This window comes from Ceratotherium simum, chromosome 4 (genome assembly GCF_057802395.1).
Source record: "Ceratotherium simum simum isolate JZ-2026a chromosome 4, ASM5780239v1, whole genome shotgun sequence".
In the NCBI taxonomy this organism is placed as follows: domain Eukaryota; kingdom Metazoa; phylum Chordata; class Mammalia; order Perissodactyla; family Rhinocerotidae; genus Ceratotherium; species Ceratotherium simum.
This window is the reverse complement of record NC_141903.1, coordinates 72,476,011-72,491,592: the sequence shown is the minus strand read 5'-3', so window position 1 is coordinate 72,491,592 and position 15,582 is coordinate 72,476,011. Positions and strand designations below refer to the sequence as shown.

General features: G+C 39.2%; 1 protein-coding gene across 3 annotated transcripts in view; it reads left to right on the top strand.

The window, feature by feature from the left end:
* Positions 1 to 15,582, top strand: part of CAST (calpastatin) — a 118,956-nt gene that overhangs the window by 19,919 nt on the left and 83,455 nt on the right. For all 3 annotated transcript variants that reach the window (XM_087430013.1, XM_087430010.1, XM_087430012.1), the window contains exon 3: positions 15,483 to 15,554. In XM_087430013.1, the coding sequence (XP_087286139.1) occupies positions 15,483 to 15,554 (72 nt within the window). The remainder of the gene's footprint in view (positions 1 to 15,482; positions 15,555 to 15,582) is intronic.

The following is a 15,582-nucleotide window of genomic DNA, read 5'->3' as shown; positions in this document are numbered from 1 at the left end:
AACTTGTCAACAGTCATGAGCATGTCATCCTTAGCTCTGCTCTGGCCATGTGTGTGCTGGTTGACTCTCTTCAGATCTACAGCTGTTTGGCGGTGGATATGCACGCTCCTGGTAAAATCCCCACTATCTAACAAGTTTTCATTCAGTACAGAACCTCATCTGTATGAAATAAAGTGCAAAGAAAATCTTCACTCTCTAGCATGTACTGCTCTTGTGGCTCTTCTTACCTCTGCCCCCAAGAAGACCGCTTTACCTGGAACAACTACTTCCCCAGGTTGCAGCCTCTGCCACTGCCACACCCGGTCCACAACCCCGTCCTCCCACACCCTGCCCCAGTCTGCTGAACCCACTCTGATTTCTGCTTAGTTGTTGTCCAGGATTTGTAATCATGGCTTGGTTTAGAAGGAGAGATAGGGGTTTAGAAAGAGAGGCACTGATGGGGCATAAAGGCAGGTGGCCTTATGAGGAGGACTCTTACCCAAGAGGTATGACCTCCAGGTTTTCTAGATGGTTGCATTTCTCAATGAGAAGCCTGAGTGTTCCTGGGAAGAAATGGTCTTTCAGGGTTGTCGGCTTGCTCTGTTTCAGACCTCATGACACTAGTGGTTCACCAACTGTGCTTTTCAGTACAGTTCCATTGGCTTTGATTCAAGTGGAGATTTTTGCCAAGATATTGGCAATTGGTTGACTTTCTTTGGTGTTTAGTAAAATTCTGTCCTCTTCTGTGAGAAGATGAGAAAGTAAAAACTGCTAGCAAGAGTATTCTATACTAGGAATTCTTGAGATTACCTCATAATAACACCGTTGAGCTTGAATTTAGTCTCCTCTTTTCCAGTTTTCTTCAGGTGTAACCTGTGAAATGATTTTCATTTTCAACTCTGTTCTGTTTGTTAGTTGTGTCTAACCCCTCATGGGTTTCAACCGAGGGGCTTGAGGTTTACGAGTTTGGAGACAGCTAAGCAGTACGAGCAATCCATGTCTCCTCTTTTCTGGGGTTTTTCTGTGTGGTTTCTGGTGCATTTGCCTTCTTCTATGTATATGTCATCATGAAATAATTTAGGTTACTGCTTGCCTTTCAGTGAATGAAACTTGTTTACATAGGTAGTAGAATTATTTTCTTGTGTGGAGCCTGTCAGATAGGTCTTCATGAGCGGTCCATGAATTTAAGTTCAGAATCTACAATTAAAATGCAAGGCATTATGTAGACATGCAAACAGCCTCTTTATCCTAAGACATATATTCAGGTTGAATTCTGAGAAAAAGTCTGGAAGATTACAAAATTCAGGACAAAAATTCTGTGCCATTCTGAGACCATAGTGAGAGCATCTTCTTTCTCATCTGCTCTGTAAGTTTTGAACAGCCACACACACAACCCAGTTAGCCTGCCACCTGTCCACAGTGGCCACGGAGGCAGTGTATTGTAGTTGCCGAGTGCAGGCTCTGCAGTCCGGCTGCCTGGATTTGAATCACAGCTCTGCCACTTCCTGGCTGTGTGTCCTTAGGTAAATTACTTTGCCTCACCAAGGGATCTTTCCTCATCTGTGAAATGGAGATAATAATAGCCTCTACATGAGTTGACGTGGAATCAATGAGACCATCCTTACAAACTGTCTTGAATAGTGCCTTGGACATATAAAGTGCTCTATAAATGTTAGCTGCTATTATTATTATTATCATTATTACAGTTACTTTATTATTATTTCTATTATTAGGCCAACAAAGAGAACTTGCTTGGCAACAAAAATGAGCCCCTTATTGAATTCTGACCATGGGATGAAACAGGACTCAAATTCTTTTGTTGTTTATATATTGCAGAGCCTTTCCCATTAAAAAAGGAGGGAAGTTTGGTAGTCCATTAAGCTTAGTAATCCTTTTGTTTTAAAACAAACTATGTGTAACACCCAGAAACATATGCCCATAGCTAGAAAGTAGAGACCCTCTGCCTTACCATTCTATGAATTGTTTTATCAAAAGCTAAGGATGCGCCTTGAGCAAAGTGAAAATAATATGCTTTTAAAATAATCTGTGATATACAAAATGTTATATAATTGGTTAGGGAATGGTTAATAAAAAACAATTAAGCATTTTGCCTCTTATACAAGAACATATAGGGGCCGGCCCAGTGGCGCAAGCCATTAAGTGCGCGCGCTCTGCTGCGGCGGCCCGGGGTTCGCCGGTTCGGATCCCAGGCGCGCACTGACACACCACTTGGCAAGCCATGCTGTGGCGGCGTCCCATATAAAGTGGAGGAAGATGGACATGGATGTTAGCCCAGGGCCAGTCTTCCTCAGCAAAAAGAGGAGGATTGAGAGATGTTAGCTCAGGGCCGATCTTCCTCACAAAAAAAAAAAAAAAACAAACACAAACAAACAAACAAAAGAACATATAAATATATCAACATTGTATCATAGAGCAGTAATATACCCTTCATTCATTATTGTATTTTAAATTTATGAGCCTAATTACCTAAGGTCTGAGGTCCTACCAAAATCATCTCTGAAAAGATTGTATTCGTAGCATGTGAAACTGGAATCAAATGTTAACAAAATATCAAAGGAATTGAATGGAAGTTAAATTAACTGACTTCAGAGTAGATCATAAGTCCTGGAAACTGATGGACAAATTGATTAAATATTATTCCTGAAATAGCCTGCTTTAAAGTTTATATTTTTTCATTCTTCTCTTTATGCTTTATTAGCTTCTCAAAGATAATAGAATGACTGATTCAAAAGGGATGTTAACCTGAAATCATGCCCATAGCAAGATACCTGTAACAGACTGAATATATATGATTCTTGACATAAAGTCAACAATATTTTATCATATAACAATATATGTAATAGCTTGTTTTAGCCTTATAAAAACAGTTTATTTGTGAAATCAAAATCTCATGGCAAGTTGATATCAATGCTTCATAAACATATAGAGCACTGTGTTGGCATCATAAAAAAATTATTGAGCCAGCCCTGATGGCCTAATGGTTGAAGTTCGGCACTCTCACTACTTCGGCGGCCTGGGTTCGTTTCCCAGTCGTGGAACCACACCACCCATCTGTCGGTTGCCATGCTGTGGCAGCAGCTCATAGAAGAACTAGAAGGACTTACAACTAGGATTTACAACCATGCACTGGGGCTTTGGGGAGGGAAAAAAAAAGAGGAAGATTGGCAACAGATGTTAACTCAGGGCGAATCTTTCCCTGCAAAATAAATAAATAAATAAAATTATTAAAAACTCTCTATTCCTCATTTTCCAGGACATTACATGAGATAATGCAGTGATTCTCAAGTTTTAGTGTGCCTAAGAATCACCTGGAGATAGTATGAAAAACTTCAGACTCCTGGGCCCCATCCCCAGACAGTCTGATTTAGCAGATCTACGGTGGGATCAAGGAATCAATATTTTTACCAGTTACCCCCGGTGACTCTTATGACAGTGGTCTTCTGAGCACATTTGGAGTAACACTAACATAAGTCTTACAGAGTGCATAACACTGTTGCCTGGCACATGTGAGTTTTTTTTTCTTTTCTCTTGTTTTCTTTTTCTTTTTAAGATGAGTCTCCCAACCCCACCCTTGGCCAACTCTGCTGTGCCATGTTCTGGGGGACATGGCTCTGAAGCACATTAAGAGTGCTGCAGTTTCAAAGAGTCATTGGACGCTATGGGAGGTTTTGGTTGGAGGGAGCAGGTACCAACCCTATTTATTCCCAATTCTCCTAAGACCTTGTCCCTTGAGCTATTCCCTCATTCCTTTCACTCTTTATTTAATGACTCCTCTTTAGACTGCATATTAGTTCAGTCTTCCACATCATCAACTATTTTAAAATATTTCCTTTGAAACTGCTCAAACTCCCATTCCTTCTTCCTTTCTAACCCTCACTGCCAAAATTCTTGGTTGGAATTATTGAAGAAAAGAGTATAGAGAGAGAAGAGGGAAACTAAAAGGAAGTGTTGATAAATGCCAGCATGTAGGAGATAGGAAGGAGAAATGAGTGAACAAGTCAAAGAAGAAGCAATTACACTCGTAGGGGAACCTGGATGTTGCAGTATCATCAATGGGAAGGTGGACGAACAGTCTAGAATGATAATATTTCCAGAATTATGGGGACTGAGGAAAGGCCCTTGTTTGGAGATTGGGATATTATAGGTCCCCTTTGAAGCTGTTTCTGTTATGATTGAGAGGGTGCTGAGTAAGTGGAGATTCTGCATAGATGACTCTTCCAAAGTACATGGATTTACGTAAAGAACATCAGCTAAAGCAGAAAAAAATGAAGTTGAAATCAGTGTTTATTTATACAAGAAGAGATAGGTGTGACTAAGATGCATCACATGTTACAGATTTCTTGGATCGTTTGCCAGTTGTTTATAGATAAATGGACTGATTTATTAATTGAACAATATCAAATAAGAAAGACATTATTTGGGAAGAACTCATGAGTGAATTGTAAACATATGTTTATCTTAATCATTAGGACTGTAGACTTCCTGGTTGGTTATTCACATTAAGATTGGCATCCCTGGGCTCTTTCTTTTGCAAATGAAGCCTCTGATCTCTAAGTGGACTAATTTGAATTCAAAGAGAGGAATTTTTGGACTTTAGTACATTCCAGAAATATATCACTCTGAAACCGAAATCTACAAATACAGTCTCAAAGAAAATTATTTCTCTTATAGGAAATGGAAAGCTAAAATGATCTCATATTTACATTCCAATTTTGGTTTCACTTAGTACTTGGGATGAAATTGCTTCTCTGAATATAATTTTGTTACCTTTTTTCCTGCTTCCTTTTTAAAAACACTAAGTGACTCAGTAAAATCTGAAATCATAAATCTGTTTCACTAAATAGTGAAAACTGAATAGAAAGCTGAATGACTAATGAATTTTAAAAATAATGCATTTAAAAGATAATGAGGGTTCTTACTACCAGCTACAAAGATTAGAGGTTGCAGAAATACTTGTTAGATATGATATGGTGATGTCTGCTCGAATGCTAACCACATAGTTCAGGGGACACCCAGTGGTTAAAGGAGGAAATTCCTTACTGTGGTACAGTGTTCAAAAATGATGGAATAAAATATTTCTAGCCTCAGCAGTGATAATACATTATTGACTTTATCTTTCTGAATTAGCATATGTTTCATGTATGTGTGTATTTTAAGAGGCTTGATTTTGACTTCTTATATAAATTTTCTTCAAATATTTGAAAACTTACAAATTATAAGATTGAAAATGTTAGAAATATGACTAAACTTTTTCTTTAATAAAAACATAAGTGATATTTAGAAATGTGAAGTAAGTGACCAAGAGTCATGAATAAGAAAAACAATTAAATCTTTTTGACCCAGAAATTCCAATTCTAGGAAGTTGTTCCCAGTACATAATCGGAAGTGTACTCAATGGCTGTGTATGAGGATATTCATCATAGCTTTATTTATAATAATAACAAACTAGGAGAGAAACAAATGTACAGCAGTAATGAATTGGTGAAATTATGGCACAGATGTAGTGACTAAGGCATCTTTAACACCATGCTTTAAAGACCGTTTTATGACAATGGGAAAATGTTTATGTAAGGTAAAAAAAAAAAGATGAAAGACCTACAATTTCATTTATATAACATATTTTTAACATGTTTGCATATTTTTGTATTTCCCTAAAAATAGAAAAAATAACTGAAAGCAGTTGTCTTGATTGGCAGGATTTTGAGTCATTTACATTTTCTTCTGTCTATTTTTCTCTTTATTTTAAATGTATTTTTTTAATCAGAGGGAAAAGAACAATAAACAGCATACATAATAAAAGAATAATGGAAGAGAGTGTTTTAACAATGATCAGAACTAAATCTGTGTCTGTCTGCTTAGACCTTAAAGAGAGACATGTTTTAAATGTGAGCCTTTTTTCTTTGGAAACCCTGAGAGGTACTTCCAAAGCGAGTCTGCCTGTGTGTGGGTGGGTGTGGGTGTGGGTGTGGGTGTGTGTGCATCATGGATGCATGTTTGAACAGAAGTGCATCCTTTAGATATGGTCAGAGAATAAGGATTTAAGCACCAAGGCAGCTTAGAGGGCAAGACTTGTTAAATATTTTTAGTTCATTCTTCCTTTGGAATGTGATGAAAACTGTGATCTTTTCCTCTGAAAAGTACACAAGTATGTGAGTACAAAAAATACCCCCCAAATGTGACACACAATTTAAAGAGATTTATAGGTACACACCATCCCCACCCCTGAAGAGGCCATCTTAGCGAGTAGATATATCTAGGAGGCATCATCTAATAATATTTTCCCCATTGGCTTGTTGCCAATATCTGAAATTCCACCGTTAGCAACTTCTTTAACCTTTGAGTTAAGCATTGCCTTCCCTTGGGTCACCTTTTAAATTGTAGGTATTCCTAGGAGGGATAATTTAATTATTAACATCTTAGTGAGAAGTAGTTTGACAAGAGGGGAAGAGAATTATGTAAGCACTATTTTTCTGTAGTTTTGGTAAAGGTAATTGAGAACTAGAGATCACTTAATAATAATAGCTGACACATATATAGGCATCACACACACACACACACACACACACACACACACACACAGCTTACAACAACACCATTCTCCTGATGAGGAAATTGAGGCACAGCTTGATTAAATAACCTGTCCAAGGTCACACAATTATTTAGTTGTAGAGCCCAGAATTGACTCATTTTTCAGAGTCTGTGCTTTTAACTAGTATCTGACACTATTCATAAAATTACCTATTTTAAGAATTCTACGAAAGGCCAACTCTATAGACTTTCTTGTTGCTGTTGTCAATTTTCGGAACTCACTTCTCTCACTCTTCTTTCCTTCTTTCTTCCTTGTGTGGTACCCTCTTTTCATTCAAGAAGATCATAAAGCGAGATTAAATCACTCCAATTCCCAGGAATCTAAACTGTAAGAAAGTGTAGGGACAGGTGTTTCCTCTTTGTAGATAGGAAATGTGGCACAGAGGGAGGCTAAGTCACAGCAGAGGCTGACTCAGGAGAAGGATAGCGTTCTCCTGATTCCTGGTCAATGCAGCCACTTCGAGACTAGAAAGACCTGAGCTAGCTTGGAGATGATGAATGGGCACTGAGTAATCAGAAAAAAAACCAAACTCACTAAAGTATGGCTACCATAGTGTATGTTATTAAGGCCATTGTGCCTCGGACATTTCATTCAATAAGTGAATTTCTATGTAATCTTATTAGTTAATGATAAGACCTATTCATTATGACTTATTTATCAGTGTTTCCTGGGGGCCAACATATGCTATTTATTGCATTGCATGTATGGTAGTGCACATTTATACTTCTTTTGGTAATAAAAACAACTGGTACTTATTTGTAGGCTATTTACAACTATGGTGTAAAGGCACATTTGTAAACAAGAGTCACAGCTTTATAATTGCTAGTGTTGGGGAAGCTGCCTACCCTTTTGAAAGACAATCTTTTTCTAGATACTATTTTCCAATAAAGCATGTGTTTTCATGTGGAAATACCATACGTCTTGTCATTTTATAGGGCGACTATTAAGTAATGGAACTAATGTGTTAACAAATATGTTAAAACATATTTTAATGAGAGTTTTTATTCTGAAAACTACTACATTTCATCAAGTCTAAGACACCGCTGATCTAAAAATGCACTGGTTGGAAATGCTAAGAAAGAAAAAAAACTATCGATTAATCTCTGACCAAAGCTTTCTTACACTGATTTTAAGATGCATCTGTACGCAAGAGGTGTGAAACAGGAAAGAAAATGGTGACTTCAAATCAATAAAATAAAATTAGTACTAACCTGAAATGAAAATTTATATAGTTAAGATATTTTCCATTGTTCACAGAATTTTGAAACTAATTCCACTTTTACATTCAGAGCACAAAAGAGTTTCGTCTCCCACTCAATATTTTTTTCACTAAAATCAATATTATCCAGTTTAATAGCCTTCCCTTATTCACCAGATATGAATCTGATTAACTTTTGGTAGTTTCAAAAACTTAAATCTGCATTCAGAGGATAAATATTTGTTTTGCTTCTAAGGATAATCAAATAAAATGTGTTGCAGTTTCTAAGGACTGTTTAACAAACAGGGTTTCAAAACTATCTTGAGCAATTATTTGAGCATACCAACTGCCGAGTTGAACCTGGAAGGGTTTCAATACTCATTTAATGGAAAAGTTCTTGTGCATTCGTGTGCTCAAAAATTTCATCACATACAACCTCCGATCTGTTACTTACAGATCATTGCAAGCTAGAGAATCCCCTAGCCAGCGCTCTCTTGAGGGATCCCCAGGGAGTATCTGCTATTACTTTGGCGGAAAGGTGGGCTAGCTCCCTTTCCCTGTACTTTGCAGTGGAGAAGCAAATCACTGGATTGGAGGCTGCAGGAACTCGGACCAACTGCATGGGTAGGGAAAGGCACTGTGTCTCAGCTGGGTCAGGAGGAGGAGCTTTCACCCTACAAGTGGATTTCATCGTCACTGGAAGTCGGAGGGATGGGAATCTAAAGAGCCAACTTGCCCCTTTTTTCATACCCAACCCCTCACTCTTACTTGGGATTTGTTGAGCTTCTTGGATTGGTGGGTTTATAGTTTTCATCAAATTTGAAATGTTTTTACCACCATTTCTTCAAATATTTTGTTTGGTCTCCTCATCTCTCTCCTCTTCTTTGGAGCCTGCAATTATACATATATTAGCTGCTTGAAGTTGTCCCACAGCTCCTTGATGCTCCTTCCCTATCTAGTCCTTTACTCTCTGGTTCATTTGGGATAGTTTCTGTTGCTATGTCTCCAAGTTCACTAATCTTTTCTTTTGCAATGTCTCATCAGTTCTTAATCCAGTGTATTTTTCCTCTGAGACATTGTAATTTTTGTCTTTAGAAGTTTGATTTGGGTGGTTTTTAAAAAGTGTCTTCTGTGTCTCTCCTTAACATACTTTTAAAATGCTTTTTATTTTGAAATACTTATAGGTTCTCAGGAAGTTGCAAAAATAGTGTGGAGAGTTCCCATATACCCTTAATCTAGTTTCCCCATTGGTTACATCTTATGTAACTATAGGACACTATCAAGACGAGGAAATTGACATTGGTACAACATGTGTATATAAGTTCTATGCCATTTGATTACACTTGTAGATTAGTATAGCCAGCACTGCAATCAAGATACTGTGCTTTTTGAACATTATATTTTCCTGCATATGGAAAATAAAGTTGTATTTTTCTGCTTCTATGCATGCCTTGTAATTTTTTATTAGATGCCAAGCGGATGTGAATTTCATCTTGTTGGGTGCTTGTTTGTTGTTGTCGTTGCCGTAAGTTTGCTTGAGCTTTGTTCTGGGACACAGTTAAGTTACCTGGAGACAGGTGACTTAACTGTGTCTGGTCCTTTGAGGTCTGCTTTTAAGCTTTGTTTTGCTGGACCAGAGCAGCCCTTAGAGGAGGACTGACTTTCCTTCTGTGTACTCTACCCGATGATTCTGACTGCTGGAGACATGTCCTGTGCCTGGCCTGTGGGAGCCCCAGTGATTATGCCTTTGCTTCTTCTGGCTGTTCTTTCCCCAGACTCGGCGAGGGGGGTCCTCACAGGCATGCACTGCAGATCTCTGGAGCTCTCTTTTGCAGCTTTTTCTTCTCTGGTGCTCTCCCTGTGAGCCCCTGGAGCCCCGTTGGCCTGTGGAACTCCCAGTTCCACTCCTCAACCCAGAGAGACCTATGGTCTCTGCCTGGGTTCCTCCTTCGTGGTCCATATTCCAGCTGCCCAAAAACTCTCCGGGTGGTAAGCTGTGACAATTTAGGGCTCCATCTGTTTCCCTCTCAGGGAACACTGTCCTGTGCTGCCTGATGCCCAGTGCCGGAAAACCGGTGTTTCATATAATTGTCTGGGGTTTTTTCGTTATTTAAGGTAGGAACACTCCTCACCTTTGAATCTAAATTTCCTTGCATTTTCGTGTCTAAATTTCCTTACATATGAACTTCATTAATAAAAGGGAAACAAACCTGTGCTTGGAAGGAGGATGTGGCCCAGCAGACCAACTTAAGTTCCTTCATTCCCTGTGAAGGGGTTTGAGCGCAATTTTGGAGTTGGGTTTTTAATTTTCCTTATTCGTAAGACTGGTCACTGACTGACTTCTTTGTCATATACTAATGAGTTTCAGTGCTTTCCAGATATTCTGCTAATATTTAAATGTGCAACAAAAACTGTTGAAATCACCTCTGCAATATCCTGACCTGCCACCCTGTACTACCTCAGAAGGGTCCTTGCAACTCTCAGGAAACACACTGAGGTCATGTCTAGTCCTGCCGATTTTGATGACCCTGAATCACCCCCTACCCACAAAGAGACCTGTGTGACAATGTCGGCACCTGTGGGACACATCAGAGCAAGGTCCAGGGGGGCCTTCATCTTTGACATCGGGTACAGGACTCCCAGGACCTGCTGCTCGGGCTCTGGCAGGCCACACTCAACAGGGAGGCCTTTCAGCATTAACCCTGCAAGTGGTGCCGGCCTTCCCTTAGCTCGCGTTTATTGAGTCATCACAGTGTGTCTGGCTGGGGGCTAGATGCATTGCATTTATAATTTCATGTGATCCCCAGAGCTCACAAGGGCCAGGAACAGGACATGTTCCCACCAGTCAGAATCATTGGGTAGAGGACTCCGAAGGGTATCATCTCTGTATTGAAAGAAAATTAGTCCTACTTTGAAGGCTGCTCTCGTCCAACCTAACAAAGCTTAAAAGCAGACCTCTAAAGGATCTAACTGTTTCCAAGTGACTTAACTGTGTCCATTATTGGACTCATGGCTAGTCCTCAGGAAAAACCTTTTTTTTCTATCCAGTGAAAAAACAATTATTTTTTTCTGATTACATAAATCGTAAAAGCTCATAGAAAATTCTCGACAGCCACTAAGACTCCTCATGAGTTAAAACTGGGCCCCCTGCGGTTGCGCTGGGGAGATGAGTCTGTTCCATGGCTAGCTGTTCAAGGACTTCGGGCTTCTCTCTTTAGAGCAGGGATTTCCAACCTGTGGACCACAGACTTCGGGCCATACCTCATTTGACTTAATCCTCACAATCTTCCTCTGAGGTTGGGTATGGTTAATCTGTTTTTCAGATGATAAAATTAGTGTTTAAAAATGTTCATACACTTGCCCAAGCCCTCATAGCTGGCATTTGGTGGAGACAGAATTCTTGCCACATGTATCAAAAGATAGGACCACTATTCTAGAGAATACAGCGTCTTTCTTTGCAGAGTCACTGAGTCTCTGGATGGCATGAGGCTTCAGTTAGGGGGCCTTTCCTGAGATTTTAGGAGATAGTGATACAGCAACTCTTTGCCTGGCTCTTGGAACTTCATTGTTACCTTGAAAACAGTTTTTTAAGACTTGAGTTCTGATTCATTCAATAAAAAACCTTTATTCTGAACTACAACAGACACTAAAAAAGGTATGCAATTAATTCTTTTCATGCCTTCCTGCAACCGCAGATAGAATTGATCTAATCCGTGCATCCTTTGTTGAGCATTTCTGCGCAAGCCTGAGGTGCCTTTTTTGTGGGTCTCTTGGCTGGCAGACTGAACCCCTTTTGGAGCTAGGGGAGACAGCTTATGGTAGAAGGTGTGGATTCATAGTCCGTGGAAGCAGGGCCTGTGTACACTCAGGAGTCTGTGCCTGAGCAAGAGAGATCACACAAGTTCTCTGTAAATGCGCCAGACTCGGCGCCCTGGAATTTGAGTCCAGTAGCGGCAAATAGGGTGTGGAAGATTACACTTCTGTCCCTGTCAGTGGTTAGGACTGAAGCCCTGTGGCATGCCGAACTACAAGGAGGGAATGACTCAGCCAGGCCTGCAGCCTAACATATAGGGATGAGGGGCAGGCTGTTCCTGACACTTTTCTTTCCATAGAACTTAAGTTAAACAAAGAAGTGCTCATAAATATTAGAAGGAATGTGATTGATTGGCAAGGGAAAATCTGCTCAATGGCCTTTAGTCTATGGGCTTATGGAAATGAAGAAAAATAATTTAACTCAAAATTTGAATTATCATGGTATTGGCATCCTCACTTAACGTCTTAATCTTTTAGAGACTAGAGCATGTGTGTATGTTAGGACAAATGCAGAGTCACAGACAAATGAGCTTGTGTTGAGAGTTTCTGCTTACTGTGAGTAGATGAATTCTGTTCTGTCTGAGGGCAGATCCAGCCCTATCACTGGTTAGTGAATATGCAGACCTAGCCAGGTGAGAGATGTGTCCAGGCCAGAGTGAGATTTCTAAGGACCAGTGCTGATGGTAAGGGGATGGAGGAGGGAGTGTGAAAAAGACACCTGCAAAACCAAGCACAGGGTGACATGAAGCCAGAGGACTTTGAGAACTTTTCATCTGGAGATGAGAGAGGACTCACGAGGGCTAGATGGCAGCCAGAGAAGATCAGGAAGCAGGCCACGACTGGACGAAACTGATGATCTCAAACACACCTGACTATAGGGCCATGCTAAACCTATGTCACTTCACACTAAGTATCTTGAGCCAGCATCCTGTTTCATCCCATACCATCTATGCCTGTGCCCACCATGCTTCACCTGCGCTGACTTCTTTCTGTTCCTCCAACTTACCAAGCCCATTCCCATCTCAGGGCCTTTGCACATGCTACTCTATCCACCTAGAATGCCTCCCTTTCCCTCCCTATATGTACATGATTGGTTTATTTGAAGTGAGGTCTCAATCAAATGTCACTTCTTTGTCTATCTTGTCTGAAGAAACCCTCAGCCAGTCACTCTCTGTTACATTACCCTGTTTTATTGTCTTTACAGCACTCATCACTCTGAAATCATCTCGTTTTTTGTTGACTTATTTAGAGTCCTTTTCCTCTTACTCAAATATAAGGGCTATGAGAGCAGGAGCTTTTTCTGTTTAAATGGTCATCACATCTCCATTGCCTAGAATAGGACCAGACTCATAGCCAGGGTTCAATAAATGTCTCTCCAATGAGTGAATGAATGAAGGAATGCATGAAGTCAGACACAATTGAAGAAAGCGAGTCAAGACTGACTTACCAGACAAACAATCTGTAACTATATTTTGGTTACACTAAGCTGAGAATAAGGAGTCTGTGCTCTGGTATCTAAGGTTTTGTATTGTGTTTTAAGTGTCTGACATTGACTAAGGGCTTAATAAATATTTGTTGGATAAAAATTTAATGAAAGATCATTTTTACAAATTCTACTCGTTTCAGCTGAATTAAATTGGTCCTTTGTAGACTAGGTAATCCAGGTGACTCAGAGGGCAAAGCAAGCTTGGGGGTGATAGGTCATTCCCACAGGAAAACTGAGAAAGCCTCAAGTTTTGAGTCATCTTTTGAGTTAAACAGATATTGAATTTATTAGTAAATCATTTTTTAAAAGTAAAACGAGTTGATATAGAGGTAAAATAAAAATTCAGCATGTGTTAAATATAAATGGTTATTATTTTTAACTTAATAGTTTCATAACTCAGACAAAAAGCAAGTCTTTTAATTCTTGAGGGCAAATCCTAGCTGACGTGTTGGGGTGGAATTCATCTAGAGATGAGCCAGGGTCTGGTATGTGGCTTTGACGTAGTGAATGGGAGCTGTCGTTAGCACAGGATTGGAATGTGACCTTCCTTGGTTGCAACTGAGACCAAAGGCTAATAGCCGGAGTGCGGGGCGGCTGTGGCACACTGGACAATGACCTGACCTTTCTGGGCTTCAACCTTCTCACTGGAAAATGGAGAGGTTGAAATGAATAAAGAGGTTAAAATGAATAACCCCATTTGCTGTATTCTTGTCTTTATTTCTTATGTCCATTCCCTCACACTGAATCCATGTAGCCACTATGGTTATCAGAAACCACTTGTTAATACACTTTATATTTTGAAAAGAGACTTGTGATCTGGATAAAATTTAGGCCATCCCTTCCTTTCAGCATCTCCCATATCACACCCACATGGCTAGCTTTTTAGCAGCTTCTTTTATTTTTATCACAGTTATCTAGGATTTTTTTCTTCTCTTGGTGGATGGTACTGCATGTACGTTTGGGAGAGACTATTCAGTCTACAGGCTAATGCACAGAAGCCTCGGACTTCTGCAAATGCCTCTGAGGCCCCCTAGATATCCATTTTATAAACATGTGTCCACGCTGCGGTTTCGGTGGTCTGCCTGAAGTGCTCTGAGAGTGGTCAACCAGTGGACATGCAGAGATTATACTTGGAGGATGGCAAGCTAAGTTTTGACTTTTCTGCTTGCTAAGGCAGTATTTACCCTGAAGGAAAAGAAGGCTTCAGCTCCAGCTTCCATTTTCAAAAAATTAAGCAATATGAAATCTGCTAAATATTTCTTCTAAATGCTAAAAAAATTAAACCAAATTATTCTCAATTATATATTTTTAAATTATATATTTGTTAAACTATATATTATATATTTTTTAAATGTTATTGCATATACATGCACTCTTTAATGTGTTATGTATCAGCTAATTAGTGCATTACCATCCTTCCTGTATTCAATGTTTACAGTATATTATTCACATTTCACAGATATTGGAGCATAATTACCATTTTATATTACAAAACTTTATAGTTTGTATGCTTGATTTTTGAAATATATTCATAAATAAGAGATACAGGACATCAAAGCCCGGAGAAGGCAACTGTGTATTTTTTTCCTCCCTCTCTCCCACTTATTGTCCTTTTTTCAGTTAAAATAGTTATAGTGATATAAGAAAATACAAAAAAGCACAAAGAAGAATTTTTTTAAAAAAATCACTCTTCACCCCACCATCAAACAATAACCCCATATGAACTTCAGAGATCATACTATACATGCTATTTTATATTCTGACTTTTCTTTATATAAAATATGAATATAGTTTCATTTAATGAAATGTTCATCTAAATATGATTTTTAATAACCACATGATATTTCATCCTTAGCTGTCCATAACATAACCCCTGTTGTGAGAGGCAGTATAGATAGAGAATAGGGTCTGAAGCAGACATCTTATTTTTTACTAGCTGTGACCAAGTTATGTACTCATCCCAGTCCTCATTCTCCTCACCCATAAAATGGGATAAATTTTTAGAAGTAGAATTACAACTCTGATACTTATCGCTAGATCCCCCTTCATAGAGGTTGTACCAATGCCCACTCCATAGCACTGTGAGAGAGAGCAGTCACTCCACAGTGCGTGATGTTGCTTCCGGAAGTTCGTTATGGTGGAGAACGGCAACTGCCCAAGTGAGGATCTTGGCAGTTCTCCAAAATCACCGAATATTGAACAATTGTGATTTATTCAACTTACTCTTCAATATTTATGTAATCTTCAGGCAAAGATATGAAAAATTTAATAATGTTCATTTTTTGTGTGTTTAGTATATTAGTCTGATTTTTGCTTGACAAGATATTTGTATTCATATGAAAATTTGCACTTCACTACGTTGTTTTCCCTCCTTGAAACTATTTTCTATTTTGTAGAAAAAAGCAACAAGTCTTGGGAGCAGTCAACCCTCCAGAACCCCTGCTGGTGAAACAGCCCCAGCCACCAAGGTCAGTCATTTCCTGAACATGAAAAGCC